The sequence below is a fragment of the Semicossyphus pulcher genome, unplaced genomic scaffold, assembly GCF_022749685.1.
Source record: "Semicossyphus pulcher isolate SPU_LCO1_2020_fin unplaced genomic scaffold, fSemPul1.0.p SCAF_2, whole genome shotgun sequence".
In the NCBI taxonomy this organism is placed as follows: Eukaryota; Metazoa; Chordata; class Actinopteri; order Labriformes; family Labridae; genus Semicossyphus; species Semicossyphus pulcher.
Window position 1 is genome coordinate 35,238,247 of NW_027211693.1, and position 20,361 is coordinate 35,258,607.

Genomic DNA, 20,361 nt, shown 5'->3' on the forward strand with positions numbered 1-20,361 from the left:
TTCTTATAAGACATATGTTGAGCTAATATCTAACATGTAAAGCAAAAAATCTACATGACATTGTGCATAAAGGCTTACATGATATACTTACTGGCCAACCGAGTGAACCTGCTTATGCAGTAATGTGGGACAAATGTTTATGTGTGCTGTGAAATTGTTTACTTTTACTGAGGAGCCCACTGTAACAGAGTTATCACCCAACTCTGCTGTATGGAGCACTGTAGCATCTTTCAGCTCATTGTTTTGGTTTATGGTCCACTACTTTATTGTTGTCGATGAGTTTGCATGTTTGCAGCATTAATGGTGGTCGCTGAGCATTTAACAAAAACTGTGCTTTTTGTATCATCTGAACTAATCTGCAACTGAACTAACCACATAGTGACCAACATCCTTAGAACTGAATTGAATGACACCATGTGAATAAGTACAGTCATTTGTTATTCATATGCTACTTTTCTATAAGTTCATTTACCGCTGACTGTTCTAGTGTCTCCTGGCCTCAGTCCTTGTCTCTATTAGGGTCACATTTGGGCGCCTGAACACAATATGAAACCTAAACAAAGTCCAAGTTGTCCTAAGTTAGCACATGTTATCAAAGCTTGACTTCATGCACAAGTTATCAAAGCTTGATTTCATGCACTGTGTGTGTGATTGAATTAGGGTGTGCTCTCACCCTGCGATGACCCAAGGTAATGGATTGATGCGTCTATGTTGCACGCTTACACTCACACAGAAACACGCAGCTACAGTACACACACCATACACATCCACTTATTGTAACTGACAGAGCAGAAAGAGCTGCTTTCAACCACCATGATGGCAGTCTTACTAGAAAGAAAAATGCAGGTAGAGAGGCAGATTGAATGAGCTGAAAGAAGAGAGGAGGGATTGATAGAGAAAATGATGAACAGAAGGACAGGTGGGAACTCTGATAAGAAGCTTTCTCTGAAGTCATTCATTCTTCTTTTTAACCCCCATTTACACTTTGGTTAAGCTATCTTGTATAAAAAAAAGGTGTAGATACATCTGTGAAGCATTGATCAATGTGATTGCTCAACCTACCTCAGGAGGAGGTTTAAGATGCATTTTAGCCAGATGTTGAAAAGGTGTAAATGCATCAGTCTCTCCAAGGTGTGGACACAATCTTTACTCTTCCCTGGTGTTACAGTGAAAGTGGCCTGTACAAATAACCACTCTGTGATAACGGCAGCTGAAGTTATACTAAAATTAGCCGTTGTTCTCTCAGGCTCTTGTCGTTATTCTTGTTACTAAACTGCTTGTGTGCAAAGTTAATTCTTCTTCTTGCATTTTGCATTAACTCCGTCGTCCTGGGAAAAGTAAGACGGAGCTAATTAGATTGGATATCTGGCCAACACAGATTTGGTTATGTGTATGAGTAAATCTCATCTGGATTTCAAAGGATGAACTTGATAATTAAAAGTGTTAATGGGGCTTTTAAGTGATCTTATGTTGTATCTCAGACACGTTGTGAAAAAGGGAAACTTCTTTCCAAATAAGACACTTTTTAAAATGTGTGATAAGCGTTCATGCCTCTTCATGACTTCTTGTAAAAATATTTATCTTAGCTTCAGGTCGTTTTAATGTGTGTTCTGAAGCTTCAGTCATATCAAAAGATTTTCATTGGTGGATTAAGTTTAGCCACTTGTCACAGAAATGTGGATGTGTTGGTTGAAGCTGTGTTGGGATTATGTGAGGTCATAAAAATGCCTTTATGAACTAATGATATGATGAAGGTCAGGCTTGTGCGCCCTCACAGGGTAAGGGTGAGTCACATTCAGCCTTTTAAGCTCAATAACTGAGAACACTATCCTGGGTGTAGCACGGATGTGTAGGAAACACTTCTAATGTATGTCAACTCTAAAACTGACACGATTCTGAGAATATAATTTAGATTCCATGTTAGAGTTTAAAGACACATTTAGGATGCAGTCACCTCAATAGTGTAGAGAGGGATGGGGACTTCGTCAGCCTCCAATAACCTTAAAAGGAGCTGCATCTTGAGGCATTTCAGCATCTCATGGTGGTTCCAAATTGACAGATGAGACAGATGGTATGTCAGGAGAAAGCTTTGAGGCTATTTTTATATCATAGTCATGAATGTTTTTTGACAAATTGCTTTGGCAACAGATGCTAAATGCACGTTAACTGAAGCCAGTGGAAGGATATAAAAAAGTATACAGAGAAACACGGTAAAAGGGCTTTGATGATACGGTTGGTGTCAGTGTCACTATTCTGTTGTGAAAAGAGACAAAGAGCGTGATGGGAAAAACTGTGTTAAAATCTCATTGAAATTCTTTTAAAATTCAATGTTCAATTCCTCTCCTAGAAAACAGCGGCAAGTGACTCATTACTAACGGAAAATATCTAACAAAGACAGTTGAGGGGGGTGGTGAGGGCGATAGAGTTAGAGGGGAAAACTGAGAGAGGAAGACAAGGAACACAGGGGAGGAGAGAGGGGTGGATGGAGGCAGGGGGAGATGGAGGGAGAGGCGGAGGTTTCTAAATGGGTCCCCTTACTAATGGAAGCAATCTGAGTTCATTTCACTGTAGAGCAAATATTTGGCAATTAGTTAAAATGTACTATTTTTCTTCCTCACTTGGACCGCCAGTCAAACTCTCTCCCTCCCCCCACCATATTCCCCACTCTGTCACTGCTCCACCTCTTTCTACTACGTAGTGTCTCTGTGTAGATTTGCAAAGGTGGTGTAGAAGCAAAGGGTAGAGTTAGAGAGACATCTACTGGTGAAATGCAGAAAACTCAGATTATGACGTGTGCTGACAGATTACCAGTGAGGAGCATTGTCTGAGATTATTTCACAGAATCAAACATCTTCATGCAGACCGACATCTGAATATTTGTCCTCAAAATGTTTTCGCTTAATTGGATAAAAAAATAGGAATAAGGAGGATTCTTACATTTTAAAAGCAGGCTTTGGTGATTAAACATGTGCATTAGAAAAAGAGTCAAATATCACCCTTAAAAGTACATTTTTATTATATGATATAATGTATCACATTATATCATAAAATAAAAATGTGCTTTAATCAATTAAATAGGTAAGCACTGCTTTCTAAGTATCAGAATATATCTATATCCATTTGGACAAATAAAAACAAACAAGCCTTAATACATTTAATAGGTCAATACAAGTGATTGCACTGATGAGATGTTGAAATACCCTAAAGGGCTGTGTGTGCATATGTGTGTAAGAGATGTGTCAGTTGCTATTAACGTGCATAGTACACCATACAACTTTTAGAATTTATACTAGGAAAAAACAAGATAACAGAATTCAATAAATGTGCCTCACAAAAGAAGGATACATGGGAAGAAGGGCTCTTGCGTACAGCATCCACACACAAACCAATGTTATGTATTAAAAATAATCACACACATGGGAGTTGTGATGTTCTTTGTTTCACCCAAACTTGGTTGTACCCTGGAATGCCAGATGGTGCATTTCAACCAAGTAACTCTTTGCTGGCTCTCGCAGAACAGAGGAAAAAGAGGAGGCCTTGGCGAGGACTTCAGAGCATCAGCCAACTGACACAGTAGCATTGAAATGTACTTGATAACGTGAAAAGTCCATTGATTTATTAACTGGTTGACTTTTCAAAAGTTAAAGTACCTTGTCTGGTTAAAGTAGAGTTGAAACATTTCAGAGCTCTAGTGAGTCAAATGAAGTCACATTAATATACCACAAAAACAAAATGGAATTTAAAAAACAGTTATAATAGAGATTAAAACAGTAATGATAGAACATGATTATATATGTTGTGAATAAAACAGTATACCAGCATTAATTATCTTTACATATAGTAAAGAGAATCGTTGAAAACAGAAGATCTATCGTATGTCAAATTTAAAAAAGGCCATTCATAATAAATAGCTCATCTCGAAAACAATGTGTGGTCACCGTTACTTCTCTGTAAACAAACATTTAAAATGTAGTGGTCCCGGGAAGAGGAATAGGACTGAGACAAGTGTTTGTATGTGAGTGTGTGTGTGTGTGTGTGTGCCTGTGTGTGCGTGTGTGTGTGTGTGTGTGTGTGGGTGTGTCTTTGTGTGCTCGTGTGTCTGGTGTTTGTTTGAGAGATAGAGACAGAGATAGTAATAGATCATATTTCCCTCGGTGTCATTCACCAGCCATGTTCCATAAATCTCCCATACACTCATATTGCCTATGATAGCGCTATCATTCACACACACACCAAACACAATCTGCGATCATGTATGGGTGTGTCTCCTATGCTGACGTGAGGTCATCTGTCTCTCTCAGTCAAGGCAGCATACTTTGTATTGAGGCTGACTTGTGTGTTTTGCCAACTTATAGTCTGCCGGTCTGTTAAAACCTAACGTGGGTATTTTGTTTCAGAAGCATTTTTTGTGACATTTGTTGAAAATCTCTTTAACAATAACAATAAAGCTCTCCGTAGATACCTACCCCAGTTTTATCTTGCTAAATATTACTATTAATCACATTCATCAAAAAATCTCATCATGGACCACACAAGCTGGCATATATGCAAACTAAAAATAATGCCATGCAGCTGTCTCATTCCAAGCATGTGAGTCAGTTCCAACGAAAAGTTTAGAGAAGTGGTTTGAGCTGCTCCTTTTTGGAGGTGGCGTAATACGCTCTATGCACAGTGAAACTGAACTGTAAGTTTATTAAGTCCTTTTCTCTTTTGTAAGAGAAACTACACATTTTTAAAACAAGTCCACAGAAGAATAAATCTCAGCTTTGTGTGGCCTGGTCGTGTGTGGTTTTCAGTGAAGTCAGTATCGGCTCATTGTGCTTCTTGTGGGTCCAGCCCTGCTCGATATGTAAAGTGTCATGAGAAAACGTTTTTTGTGATTATATAAATAAAAATGATTCATTGAAATGGTAAACTGTGACTGAACTTTTGGCTAGTGCAAAAATGGGGCACCACAACGAGGCAAAAAAGACAGCTCACTCCAAATATTGCTCGGACATGCTAGGCAAAGGTGGAATTGTCTGTCTAAATAGTATGCTTTATTTTGACCAGGAAGGAGTGTGACCGGTTTATTTTGCACATATGAATTGGGTTAATGTCCTCAGCTCCAACACAGAGCACAGAACAGGCCCTCTTTGAAAGGATGACTCATTTATTCAACTAAAAATCCTCTAATCAAGTGACACTTTTTATAGAATTATGAAATAACATTTTCTTCCTCTAACAATGGAAAAATTTATTTAATGTATTGCATCCACTCTTGCTCAGTTCAATACACTCTTGGGTTTTCTGCTACAGCTTTACTTGTTGTGGTGTGACGAGTAGCTAATGGCGACTAATGTAAGCTAGTATTAATAAGCCAGTATTAAAGATCCAATCTCGAAGACTTCAGTTTCGTTGTCTTTGGCGCCTCAAATGGTGATACATGGTAATTGTGGAGTACACTTCCCAATCTAACCAGACGTCCACGGTCGGCTCCGGTTGTACCTCTTGATTTTCCTGGCTGACGGTCGCTTTCCTTTTCAGACTGTTTGCTTCATCTGAGCGTCGGGTTTGTTTCTTTTCCTTTGGATTTTCACTTCTTGTTGAAGTTGTATCTGTAGTCATCCATCTTTTCCTTGTTTGTTCAGCCATAGTAGATTACTGTTTACTCGCAACACTTGCAGAGAGCGGAGAAGCAGCCGCTTAGCTCCGCCTACCCTCTCTGACCAACCACTGCTGGCTGATGGAAAACGCGTCACTAACTGGGCGCCACAGACATCCAGTCCATAATAATGCTAATGCAAATGCAAAGGCTTTCAGTGGGCCATATGCGCAATCACCATTGTGTTACCTAATTCGGCGATTAATTTTTTTGGGTGGGGGGCTTTTTTTTGCCTTTATTTGATAGGAACAGCTGAGGTGAGACAGGAAATGTGGGGAGGAGAGAGTGGGGGAAGACATGCACCAAATGATTGGCAGACCGGCAGTTGAACCTGTGATCAGTCCTTAGAGGACCGTAGCCTCTGTATATAAGGCGTCTGCTCTACCAACTGAGCCAAACCAACACCCCTAGATAGTGACTTAACAGACACTTATTCAAAAGAAAATCTTCAAGATTATAACTTCAACGACAGAGATTGCTGATCTTGCTTGTCAGTTTGATGTCATTTCATTATAGCCTTTACCATCATCTCAACTAACAACTGTGACCAAAGTTAAAAAAAGTAACATTGGCTGCTTTAAAGTGCACATTACGAAAACTTTTCTTTGCCATCAGGCATTTTTTGAACATTAACTGATATAAATCTAATCATTTCTTTCCTGCCCCCTCCCTTTCTCTGTCTGTGACTGTAGATATGTATCGCCTTGAGTTGGCTGGTGGTCTGGGGGTCATATTGTTGCTGCTGGGAGTCCTTACAGCACTTTATAAGTGTTACAACCTGGAGATCATGCTTTGCTACAGGAGACACTTTGGGAGTGATGAAACCGAGGACGGTAAGTAAGCAAATCTGTGTGCTCATTTTTATTTCAGGTAATCATACACCAGCATTGTTCAGAGGTATTAGCAGAGCTGGGGGGGGGGACTACAAACATGGAGGAAAAAAGCAAGGGAAGAGTGGAGGATATATACTTGAACCGGTTTCTGCAAAATGACCATGTTGCCAACTTGCTGTACCCACAATTGTATTGCTACACACACACACACACTTACGTGCTTAACAATGAGTGTATGTGAATGTGTGTATTATGGAAACGTCTTTGTGAAGCAACTGAAATCAAAAATTAGACAGCTACAACCAAATATACGCTTAGTCAAAGAGAAGGATGAACAAAAAAGCTGCATAATAAAATACAGTAACATTTGTTTTCTCTTTTTTATTTGTCTATTCATTATAATAAACTTTATTTTGTACTCTGTGTTTCAAAGGAAAATTTGACGTAGAAATATGAGGAAATAATGATGAATTGAAATACTATTACATAGACATACATAGACTTTAACTTAGTATTTATTGAATATATTGATTAATTAAAACAGTGAGACAGCCTGATTTCCATTCACTTACCCTTCGTAAATGATGAATTTGAAACATTTAAGAAGTCCTACATTCTTAAATACGGTGACAGAATTAAAGTCACATTTTTGTCTTGGCCAGCCCAACTCAAAGATTCATTTTGCTCTCAGTTGATAGATTTCAGAAGTGCAACATTAAAATGTTATGCACCAATCCCCCTGATTAGAATTTTTCCTCATGGACTATAGTCAATAGTTTAAGTCCACTGACACAGCTCTTGATTGTCATGGCATTAGGACACTACATCAGTGAGGAAACTGAATGTTTTGTTTTAAACATATATAACATCTTGTTTCTGTCAATTTTACCATGGCTATGACCAAATATAAGCTAGCATGAGAAAAAAAAACTCCTCCACAGATACCTAATGTTACCTTTCCAGCTTCAGTGTCCATGGTACTTTTTTTAGACAAGGCACATCACCTAAATATTTTTAAAGTTAGTATGAACTTAGGCTGCATGGACAGTTAGGAACCAAAGATACAATGCTTAAAATCAGTCTAAATGAATGATGTCTTCCTGCCCTGTGTGCATGTTCTCTCACTCACTCTGTCTCATTGTGTCTCACAGATAATAAGGAGTATGATGCCTATCTGTCCTATACTAAAGTGGATCTAGACTCCTTGGGCAGGTCAGTTACCTCTGTACGCATGTATATGTATAATACAATGTTTTCTGATCACATAAATAACACTTGTTATGACAACTCTCAGTATCAGCAGAATTCAAAAATTATCACATTTGTTCCTGTGCATTAGAAATGAATGGCATGTTTATGTTCAAGTGTCCGTTTCAATACAGCTTCCACTGTTAAGTGGAAAAAATGAACAATTCGGGAAATACTGTAAAAAAGAGGGTGCGATGAGAAAAACAAATACCAGTCCATTGTTTGTGTGTCAAATATGGAAGTTTCTGCAAAATATTAGGTCCACACTCTGATGGCAACAGCCTAACTGTCAATCTCCAATCAGTATCTATTCACATTCATACCTGTTGGCTCCGCAGCAGTTTGGGGTTCAGTATCTTGTCCGAGCACACTTGTGACTGTAGCAGGCATGGATCGAACCCCAAATCTTCCAGTTGAGAAACAACCAACTCGACCACTGAGCCACAGCCACCCACAAAAGTCTCATTGCCCCTAAAGACACATATTTTGTATTTTGTTGGATAGCAAACAAGGCTACTTATTCCCCCTTGCTTTAAGTCTTTATGCTTAGCTAAGCTATGCTAGCAGGAGGCCACTATAAATAATTTCTTTTCCACAGTAACAGCCATATAAAACTTTGCTGTTGTTTAAATGGAGCGTGGTTACACAATTTCTGGGTATTGTTTTTTGTTTTTCTTTCAGTCACTTTAAATACACTTGCAGGCAAAACCATGGTTCACACTGCACTGATGGATTCTCATTGTAATTCAGTTTGGAGCCATAACTATTATTCCCTCCCCCGGCAGGACGAGCAGCGATGAGGAAATATTTGCTCTGGAGATCCTGCCAGACGTCTTAGAGAAGCATTATGGATACAAGCTTTTTCTACCAGATAGAGATCTTATACCCAGCAGTAGTAAGTATACATGACTGACTATCTACCTCACCTACACCTCGCCTTCCTCCTCACACAAGCATCCTGTTCATCTCTTGATGGACAATTATAGCCCACAATACCCAGAATTCATCACTCTGTCAGAATAAACAAGAATATGCGTATGCTAATTTTGATGATAACATACTAACAAACAGACATAAGATAAGATAAGATAATGCCTTATTGATCCCAGGGGGAAATTCGGGTGTCACATGTATGTGGCTTACATCCCAGGTACACTCAAACCACACACACACACACACACACACACACACACACACACACACACACACACACACACATACTCCAGCAGTAAACAATAATACAAAACATTTTCTCACATGTTTATACTCTCACTTTGTAACTAACAGTCTGTGTCTTTCCCAACTTGGCTCATGTCTAGATCTCAGTTTCACATCCACAATAGGTAGGCCATGCTGAAGAGGACACATAATGTGCACAAAGTACACACACACACACACACACACACACACACACACACACACACAAAAAAACGTGCAGCATTAGTCATCATTTCTGGGGTTATGTGTCACTCTCTGTCCAATTGAAGGGGGAAATATAGCTGTTATAGCTCTATCTGTCAACGCTCTGACCTGGCACACACCAACACACACGTGCACACAGATAACAAAATTCAGCACAGGTTTGCAGGTCATTGTGGCTAAATATGCAATGAATAGTGTTTGACTAAAAAGAGGCACATACAGTATATTGTCAAATATAATGACCCCCACACATTCACACCTATGCATCATTGCTAAGCTCATCACAGACATTTTTGGGGGCAGGGACTTGCCCCGCCAACATGCACTTATTCTTACCCTGATGTTGTCACACTGACGTCATCCATAATCACACATTATATTGATAACATGGGAACAGTTTATATTTTACTATAGTCCTACTGATCTCCTTGATCTTTTTTTTGAATGGATAACATAAAAAGTAACAAAAGTAAGTGTTGTTTTGGTTGATATCATAATTAGAACAGTGCCTAAGCGAGTGATATCATTCACTGTAAACAGTGCTGGGTAACGTTACTTTTAAAAGTTACTTGTTACGTTACTGCGTTACCCACCGAGAAAAGTAACGCATTAGATTACTTTTGCTTTATATTTTAAAATGACCCCTCTGTGACTCTTTACTCTGGTCAGTTACATTGTCCAGACGGCGTGTAGCCTACTGTACGCCTACATTTTAATGCATTGACGCTGCTGTCATTGTCAAGATTACAGCCCATAACCTGTAACTCTGCAGCCTGATAACAGGAATGACAGATGCAGTATAACCTTTACAGCTCTTTATTATGCTAACAGTCTGACAGTGAATTTGGCAAAGGCATACAGTATTAGGCACAGCTGTTTCCATGAAAACAATGTAACTTTTTTTGTGGCGACAAATGGATAAGGGAAATACAGCTTTTTTTTCTTAGTAACGGATTAGTTTTGATGAAAAAGTAACTAAGTAACGGATTACTTGAATTGCAAAAGTCATGCATTACGTTACTCGTTCAAACAAAAAAGTAATCTGAGTACTGTAAAGGATTACTTTGTAGCGCGTTACCCCCAACACTGACTGTAGCCTTTGTAATTCTATGTATTATTAAATAGACAACATGACTTTGGGTTCCAGGTGACTACATTTGTAAACCTGTTATTGCTTTAAAAACATATTAAACACATTTAGTTCTTTCTGAGGCATCTGGTATGTTCAATGGAGTATAAAACTTATGCATGGTATAAAAAATAGAGCCATTACACACAGTGCATTAGCGTTTTTTTACCAAACTCACATATCAATATTCCTCTCTGTGCCCTAAAAACATCCCAAAAACAAATGTCCACCATGCCTAACTCCACACATTACTCAGTCTAAGCTGTGAATAAACTAAAGGTTACATGCTGTGAGGAACACACACTGAAAGAATGAATCAGAGAGAGAGGTGACTTTTCAATGCTCACTAAAGCCAATGACAGAGAAACCCGGCGATGCGACCTAAAATACACCATTCAATTATCCACTCCATTAGCTCTCCCAAATTCTCAACGCAGTGAAAAATAAACAACGGGTACAGAAAAAGATGCAGACTGGGTCATTGGTTTGTGTTATTTCATTATCATATAATTAATTGATTTACATAATTCTCAAAAATGGAAAGCGGGAAATAGAAGTGAAAGGCAAGAAAGGAGGGATGTGTGAGCAAAAGACAGAAAGATGAGAGAGACCTGGAGACTGGAAGGATAGGGAGTGACATTTGAGTTGTTCTGGACTATTTGCTCCTCAAATTGAGCATGAAATTGCAATTTGTTGCTAGGGAGCCTCTGTCATTAACTTAGTTTGCAAGTGAAAGTGATGGTGAAGAAGAAAGACATTAGAAAGAGAGAATATTTACAGAACACACTTTCCAGACTTTTTTGGTAACAACAAATCTGAGGAAAAAACAAATGGGAAAGTTTGGGAAGGTTTACAGCAACGCTGAAAACAAAACATTTAAAACGGATTCTGGCTCAATATTGCATCATTTTCTTACACACAGTGGTTGTACCTCACATTTGCTCACTCTTCACATCTCATCAGCTGCCCATTTACCCCCTCAAGCTCATATTTTGCCCCCTAGGTCATAAGTAAAAGCTGATGGTTGTGGTGTATCAGCACAACTCTGATCCACATTTTAGGGCAGACTTCACTGCGTGTGTCAGAGCCAAAACTCTTGCACAAGCAGTTCTGCCACTCTGCTTTATACTCTTGTCAGTCATATTAGTCATTTATGAAGAAAGCGAGTTGAAGGATGCTGCCAGGAAATAGAAGGCAGACACTATACAGGGAGGTTTTCCATACATACTAGTGTCTAAATCATTTTTTTCTGCCCCCTCCATTTGGAGCTCATGTTTCCTTTCCTGTTATCAGCGATGAATAAAACTTAAACTCCAATAGTTTCATGTTGTTTTAGGAAACAAAGAAAGGAAAGGTTCAACATTTTTAATAAAACATAATCATAATCATCTTTTAAAGTTAGTTGAAGAGATCAATACCACTCTCATATGTCATCATATCTGAGATATATACATATCATTTTGTTTAGCTAGTTAAACGTAAAGACTACAAACAGGTGGAGACAGGAAGCCTTGCTCTCAATTTGAGGTTAAACATTACCCCTACAACCACCTCTTATGCTAATTAACATGAAGTATTTTATTGTTCTTTACAGCCTTGCCTATGTCAGGATCATTCGTCTGTAACCTTGTCTTTGATTGATTTGACCTTCTCCTCATGTCTGTCTCTCCCAGCCTACATTGAGGACTTGGCTCGTAGCGTGGAACAGAGCAGACGTCTGATCATTGTTTTGACTCCAGAGTTCGTTGCCAAAAGAGGGTGGAGTATCTTCCAGATAGAGACACGCCTCCACTCCATGCTAGTAACTGGGGAGATCAAGGTAAGATTGGGGAAGTGAGCAGTAAATGCAACAATCTGATGGATGTGTCATCAACACTACCTCTTTGTTTCTGTGTCTCCAGGTGATCATGATAGAGTGTGCAGACCTAAAGAATGTTATCAACTATCAAGAAGTGGAAGCACTTAAACATACAATCAAGGTATACAGAGACAGGAAGGAGGGAAAGAAGGGTGTCATTAGACAGCAGGAGACAAACACAACAAGACAATTATGTTAACAATGATTTGAATCTCTTCCCGGCAGGTCTTATCCATCATCAAGTGGAGGGGTGCTAAGAGCAACGAGCTGTCATCCAACTTTTGGAAACATGTGGTCTATGAGATGCCTGCTAAACGCAGAGAGACGTTGTCCAGACGCCAGGTACACTTCCATTAACAAAAGTCTGATGTGTTTGTGTAAACAGTACATCTTGCAGCTTTTCACAATTTAACACACAAGGGCACCTTTGGAAAAGAAACCACAAACCTTTACAGTTCAGTTTTTAATCACACCTGTTGTACATATTTTGTATTATACGTATTGCTTTTTATATTTTTATTATAGTTCTGTGTTAATTGTTCTGCACCAAATCACCAAAACAAATTCCTTGTATGTGTGAACCTACTAAAATAACAATAAAGCCCGATTCTGATTCTGACTGTAGCTTCCAAAAGAATTTCTATAGTAGGAAACTGTCAGCCCTTAAGTGTAAAAGTTTTTAAAAATAAGATCTTTTTTTTTTTTCAATTTAAATTAAGATGAAGATCTTAATCAAGTCCTTTTTCCTTCTAGTCATATGCACTGTGTGAAGCACACATGTGAAGACAAAACATACGTTTACATGGCAAAAATGATAGCAAAAATTGAAGTGTGCATATTTATTTATGCTTCCCTGAGGGAACATATTCACAACCAGATGGTCTTTGAAATGTCTGCTAAATACAGGTAATGTAGGAAAATTGGAATCACAATGGGGGGAAATGTTCACACGTTTAACACCCCAGGTGATGAGTGCCCTGATTACAGAGATGTACATGCTGCTTGGTGCTGGAAATTCCTCCCTGAGAAATCACAGTTGGATTAAGGATACAGCTCCATGAGACTTTGTTTAAGTCTGGAGATGGCACCAGAGCACCTCACAAATGCTCAAAGTACAAAGTTCCACTTGTTCATATGAGACTGGTGTCACTGTGTTTGGTCAGTGTTCACAAAGAATGCAGTCTGCAGCGTAGTTAGTTACTACACTTGACTGACTGACTGAAGGTGAGAGATATACAGTTGCAAGTTTTCTGTTTCATCTCTGCACTTCACTTCAATTGTATTTAATAAATATTCAGTGCCTATCATCTTTGGTTACAGTGGCACACTTAAATGATAACACCTCAGCATGTTATCTTTTGGTAGAATATCTGACCTGCTGGGAGATGCATCACTGTGCATGACGTATTTTAGACCAATACATATTGATCATTAATTGATAAATAAAAAGAGTAAACCTCTTAAATGCAACAGTCACCGATGCAGAGATCGAGTTCATAGACAAACCTTTAGTGAGGATTTCTATGATCATGGAACAGCTTGATGTTTTACCAGTTGGGTATTGTTTTTCTCTCTAGTTTTGTTCATCAGGCCAACTGAGAACATTGCCTTTCAAATAGTCATAGTGCCAAGCCAACGAATTTCAACACTTTTTTTTAAGTGGCTAGACATTTTTCGTGCTTGAAAAGCCTGGTATAATCAAGTAAAGTGCCCTTTCAATATATGGGCCAAAAACACACTCCTACATTCTTGAAATGTGGTTTTGAATTCAAGCTGTCCATCATGCTGGGAAACATAGAGTAAATATTAAGTAAGTGAGTTTTGACTTCTTGCCACCAAACATAGACTGAAACCTTGGAGGATGACATTACATGCCTGAATCCTTGTGTCATACTCTGTCTGTGGTAAACTGCCCAAGGCCCACACTCCTTCTAACAAAATGCATCTTTAAAAAAGTATAGTTGAATTATTTTCCAGCCAAAACTCTTTCCTGAATATGCTGAGCACTCTTGTTTTATGCAAATATTATTCAAACAAGAGTGAATAGATTTTTTCTGCTGGACTATTTTCGTCTGTGAATTAATACACAGCCGGTTCTCTAGTGAGTAACAGCAGTAGGGTGGCATGTCAGTGCCACACTGGGGCTCATCAGTGTGTCTTTAATAGTTTGAGGACAACAATAAAACTATATAAGTGATAATAAGTGATTATGCTTCTTCTCATACATTGTAATATAAATATATATATTTTTTTAATCATGATAAATGATTACAATTCAAAGCTAAGTGCTATTTGTGTTTCCATGACAACAGGTGATGGACTCTGGTGAACAGGGTCTCTTTGGTGACCTACAGACTACCGTCTCCACCATTGCAATGACAACCACCTCTGCCTCCTTGGTGCCCCAGAATGATAGACATGGACATCATCAGGTCAGCTGTTGCATGTGTATTACTTCAGGCTGATGTTGTTACTGAGACTTTGTGTTTATGAAACCGGAGTTGTCTGGTAGTAATCACGCATCCCACTGCAAGATTGCTTTAAGTGAAAGGTGCAGACACAGTCATGCAAACATATACATACACAGAGGTGATTACATAGTATAACAAGAATTTTATAGGTCAGGCTTTCAATATTCCAAGGACACAGATTAGGCAAACTTATATTATGTACAGAATCAAAGTAAACGAAGAATTTTGATAACATGAGCCTCTCTTGTTTAGTTTAAAAATATGTTAGGGCTATAGCTGCAAACAAAGTTTAAAACAAACTCTTCTAACCGACATTATGCAAATTCCTTGTTGTTTCAGAAAGATTCTGATGACATGATGATAGAAATGGCTAACAGTGTTTCCATAAGGCTAAATGGAAACTAATAAGCATCTACTTTTACATTACTTACCTAATTAAGCGCCTCTATACAGTGTGTGAGCGCGCTGTGAAAAGACTACAGGACCCGTCTCTTCAGACAGTTAAACATTACTAATTGAATTTTCTCTTGGAAACATTCTTAGGGTAAAAAAAAAAGTAAATGGTCATGTTTTCTCACTGCAGGTTGCCTTGGCGACAGAGATTCCTGACTACAACCAGATGACATTGCCACTGGGAGGCGGTCACACTGCCACAGCAGCCCAAATGAGGCATTTCTGCCGCAGCTATGAGTTCCAGCTTCCCACACAGCCCTCCTCCCTATCGCCTCCCCTCCCACTTCCCTCCACCGTACAGTTCTCCACTTTGGGCCCTGGGGGGCGTCACGTCTATTGCAACATCCCAATGACACTACTGAATGGACAGGTGGGAGACAAGACAGGTTTTTGCAGTTCCTAGTTAGTTTCTAGCATCCAACATCTAGTCAGTGTATCCTTTTGTGTAATTGCGTTTCTGCTGTTAATGTGCATGTATTTGGAGTTTAAACACAATAAAAATAAAACCCCTCTTTTCTCCCCAGGGGTTCAGAGCAGTTCACTGGGGAACAAGAGGTCTGTTTGGATAAAAGAAAATTTAAAGAAGGAATTGTATCTTCCTATTATCAAACCTAATTTTAACTCACTGGGAAATAACTCTTATATGCAGTATAGCTTTTATAGGCATGGTGCACTATATGCATGAAATAGTACTGAATGTACGGTAGATTGCAGCCCCTGTTTTCTCTTACAAGTGGTACATTTTTGCAAGGAGTTGTGGTGAAAGGGATATTCCTGCCAATCACCTCTGTGCTTCGTTTTCCCAGGTCCCTCAGAGCAGTACGCTTGGGAAGAAGCCAGAACTCCACCTGAACAGCACCTTCGGGCCGCTCACCAGCAGAGAACTAAGCTCTGACATCTGGTAGAAGGAATGTTAACTGGATGATCAGACTGGTTTACAGGCTACTTTTGCACTGGCTTTAGACATGTGTTAGACTGATTTTTGACAGGTTTTCATTGGATCTTTGAACTGTGTACAGCCTTGGTTTTCAAGAGACACGGCTAGCGGACTGCCTGCAAAATAGTTCTGGGCCTGTTGCTCCCACGTTGTGAACCGAGGACTACTTAAAAACTGTGTACACCTTGGATTCACAATGATTGGTTATACTGGCTGAAGACAGATGCACAGTTTGGGACCTACCAACTTCTTACAAACTTACAAACTGATGTGTAAGATGTTAAGCCAGACCCAGTGGAGGGGAGCACTATTATACAACGTGAGTGGTCATGAGCAATGGACTAGTGAACACAGTTTGCAAACAGGTATGGACATGTGGATGTAATGAAGTGGAAAGTTAATGAAAAGGTCCAGGAAAATTTCCAGTGAGCACGTTTCCACAGACAGGGATACTCCGCTTGTCAAAAACGCATCAAGTTTGACATTGGAGCACACACACCAGCTGTGTACCCAGAAAACCAGTTGATTTGTCAACTGTTTAGCGATCGGGATCAATAAGTCAACTGAAAAACAACAGTAGCGTATTGTGGGAAAGCCAGTCGATCTTCTACCTAGCTGAGTTGACAGTATATCTCTTGACTCGGTGGTTTGTCAGTAGACTTCAAGCAATGATTTTGGAATACCAGTCCACCTTAAATCAACTAGCCAACCTCTTGAAATACAGTTTTTGGCTACCGAGCTAGCTGCTTGGTTTGGTGTTTAAAACTTAAATGGTGGACTTAGAGAAGAAATAGACTCTAGTAAGAGTGTAAAGATAGCAAAGCACAGAAAGCTGGGTTATATTGAAACATGTCTAGCTTATAAAACAAATTGACTCCTAGGCAAGTTACTTCCTAAAGTAGGGGGATGCCAAAAAACACCATGAGACCACCAACCAGTTAGCTCGTGACTTTGAAACCTAGCAACTAGTAAACTCATCAATAGGTGAACTGGCCAAGAGGTGACCTGGCGATTTTTACCATCAAGCTAAAAGCATAAAGGACTTGGCTCTTTCTATTTGCATGACCACCCATTTAGATTTTAAAAGAGTATCAAATAAACATAGATAAAAGAGTAAATGACACAACATTTCTTGCAGCCTCTTTTAGTATGGAGGAGAATAAAGGTCTTATGTTGATACAGTATTTTTTTCTGTCCAGCCAATAAGTTGTGATTAAAACTGAAGAAGGAGGTGTCACTCCGAAGACATTTTTTTCGTATTTATTTATTTTATTTTTTTCAACCTTCTTGATGGTTGGTTAGCATTTTTGCAGGCTTTGTTTCTAATGTTTGTTACAATAATCTCTGTACAGCTTCCATAACTTCTGCATAGACATATACATGACAGTGATTTGTTCCCTTAATTTTCTGTTAAAACCGTCATAATAGTGTGGGACCCAGAGCCACTATTGCTTTTATTATGTTCCTCTTTCCATCAGTGGATGGATGGATGGATGGATGAATAGATGGATGAATAGATGGATGAATAGATGGATGGATGGATGGTCATGATAGTATTACCCTACTGTAGGCTGATGTCACTCTGGATTTGAGTCAGTCAAAGAGGGCTTCACTGCTTACATAGCTGGACTCCAAGCTGAACCAGACCACATTCTTCTTTTTGAGCTTTAAGATACCAAGATAACTACCATGATATTTAAGCAAAGTGAATAATGTTTTACACAAAGGAACTGTCATTGTCTTATTCGAACCAATGAATCCTGGATATTTGAGATTGTTTGATACAATAATTAATTATCTGAGTTGTTATATTCAACGGCAATATACAGTATAGTGGTTGTCTTTTCATTTTTGCTCATTTCTTTGACTATTCTTTGGATATATTGGTTGAAATAATTTAACAAAGAGCAAATAAAAATTATCTGAGTTGTTTTATACATTTTCGAGGCCTGTCGTCACACACAACTGTTATTTCTTCTTTCCTCTGCTCTTTCTCCATTCTGCCAGACATGTCTTTCAAATGTATCCCTGACTCTGAGCCCACTTCCTTTCCCCTCAACATCTTTTGGATTTCTAAATAACTCTGCTGGACGTATTTGTGGCATTGTAAAACCTGTTCATAATAGGGGAATACATTCAAACTCTTAGTAAAACCAGTTTCTCACTCTGCTGGGCTAAACTGAGCTGAACTGAACCGAGGCAAAGTGAATCACACTTTTAAGGCATCTTAGTAACTTAGTAACTAGCCTGATAATAAATCACAAAGATGTGCTGAAACTTCATTCTGAATCTGAACTGGAAGAATTTTTGTGGCTAGCCTGGTTGTCCCAAAGCTTATATGCTTGAAAAGTCAGGAAGTTGCAAACTTTGTATGCATCAGAAGAGATGGAACTTCAAATCTGATGTAGGTCCTAGGAGGTTGCATGGCTAGAAGGTTCCTGGTTTGAATCCTGATTCAACTGGCAGGGGCCTCAGGGTTCCTCCCACAGTCCAAAGACATGCTTGTTAGGTTCATTAGTGACTCTAAAGGTGTGAATGTTGTCTGTCTCTATGTGTCCGCCCTGTGAGTGACTGACTAGTCCAGGGTGTACCCCACCTCTCGCCCAATGACAGCTGGGATAGGCTCAAGGCCCCCCCCAAAACATTTGGAAGGAAAGATCCAGACCTGTAAGGGATCGTTTGGAATTTTTGAAGTGGGGTTGTATGAGGTACTTATAAATAGTATGTGTACTACATACAGTAGATAAAAGTCAGCATGGCCCTGTTAGGGGAAGCCAGCCGAAGCAGTGCTGCAGACAGGGTCAAGAGTACCACGTACTTAAGCCAGCTGAAAGAGTCTTACAAATAAACAAACATTTTTAGTTTGAGTGTACACTGTAGTTTTTTGTCATAGCTTCTCATTAACTTCAGACAGCCCTTTCCCTATGTCTCACTCTGCACATTGGCCCTTGATACCGCACAGTATCGGATCAGCTGTTTGTAGAACAGACAACAAAGAAATACAACGAAACAACGAAGTGCCGTTCATGGTGGGGACTAGAGGATATTATAGGCATATGTTTTCTGAAGTACTTCATTATCAAAATCTGAGTCACCTTATGCTGAAGCTGATAAGTCACTCCTGAGGTTTAGACAGAGATGCATCTTCTATAAGTATAGCCGTATATAGCAGGAGGGATTAAGAAGATTCAGAAAGTGTGTATACATTATACCATCCAAACAAATTCACCTTAGTAACCAAGTTCAATAGATCTCATCAGTGTATTCAATGAGAAAAAAAATGTTTAAAGCAAAAAACGTCCACTAGTGGGTGTTGTATCTTCATATTCATACAATGACATTTCAGGAAGCAGTTCAAAAGAGTTCAAAAGTTCATGGCTGCAGGTCTCGCCGATTTCATGAGACATTGGCTGCTTCTCTTAAATTGCATCCATGTTCCCTTCACTTGCGTCTTTCCCTTGCGTCTTAGTCCCTCCCACCAGAGACGCATGGAGAGACGCGAGGAAACCAAGAGAGGAGAGAGGAAACGAGGGAATGTTTTTTACGAGACATGAGACGTCCTTTCTGATGAAGCGTCACGTGCTGCGATGTCCATTTGTGATGATCGCGTCAGCTGATCACAGCTGGATCAGCTGTCAGTCTGCTTTAACAGCTGTTTGTGTCACACATGTGCACTGTATTCATTCTAATAAAACACACAGTAACAGTGTTTCCTCTCTGTAACCTGTTACCTGTGTAACAAACACCTGCACATGACGGACAGGCTGCAGTCTGTGTTCCTGCTGCAGAGCCATACGGACATTTCCTACAGCACTATGTCTTTATATTATTTGTTCATTATTTACATTTTTGATCACTGATCATCTGATCTGAATTAATTATTTAATAAGCCCAAATACTGTCTGTTCATGAACTATGAACATTATTGATTAGGCTCAAAGTTTCAGGATAAATAGAAATCAATTCACGCTGATCAAACCCGACCTCACTGATGATCAGAGACTCTCCTGCTCCCTCTGAATTCATTCATTCATCTGTAATAAAAGTTAGCAGGGGGATAACTGATCATGACAAGAGGTATTTTTTTAGATTAAATTTAATAGAAATGAATCTGTTTTTGCTACTTTGGATTTCTTATTTTTAGATGTTGACTCAGAAAACAAACCAAATCTGCAGTTATTCACTACATTTTATATATTTTACGACAAGTTATGATCAATATTTCGTTCTTAACGATCTCAGCTTGTCAAATACCAACTCATTATACCGACGTTGTTTATAGTCGGTTTCAAGGCGCCCTGTAAAGTCAGTTTTAAGGTCCGCTTCTTCCTCTCTGCGGTATGAAACTCCGGGGATGTTGTGAAAT

At 39.1% G+C, this 20,361-nt stretch overlaps 1 protein-coding gene across 2 annotated transcripts in view; it reads left to right on the forward strand.

The window, feature by feature from the left end:
• The window catches only part of il1rapl2 (interleukin 1 receptor accessory protein-like 2), a 375,845-nt gene extending 357,802 nt beyond the window's left edge, over positions 1-18,043 (forward strand). Inside the window, exons 10-19 of one of the 2 annotated variants that reach the window (XM_069669702.1) lie at positions 6,337-6,477; positions 7,629-7,689; positions 8,511-8,620; positions 11,950-12,095; positions 12,178-12,255; positions 12,360-12,476; positions 14,447-14,566; positions 15,189-15,428; positions 15,583-15,613; positions 15,865-18,043. In XM_069669702.1, the coding sequence (XP_069525803.1) occupies positions 6,337-6,477; positions 7,629-7,689; positions 8,511-8,620; positions 11,950-12,095; positions 12,178-12,255; positions 12,360-12,476; positions 14,447-14,566; positions 15,189-15,428; positions 15,583-15,613; positions 15,865-15,953 (1,133 nt within the window). In that variant the 3' untranslated portion in view covers positions 15,954-18,043. The remainder of the gene's footprint in view (positions 1-6,336; positions 6,478-7,628; positions 7,690-8,510; positions 8,621-11,949; positions 12,096-12,177; positions 12,256-12,359; positions 12,477-14,446; positions 14,567-15,188; positions 15,429-15,582; positions 15,614-15,864) is intronic. The other variant, XM_069669703.1, reaches the window with a different exon arrangement.
• Positions 18,044-20,361: the final 2,318 nt, after the last annotated feature.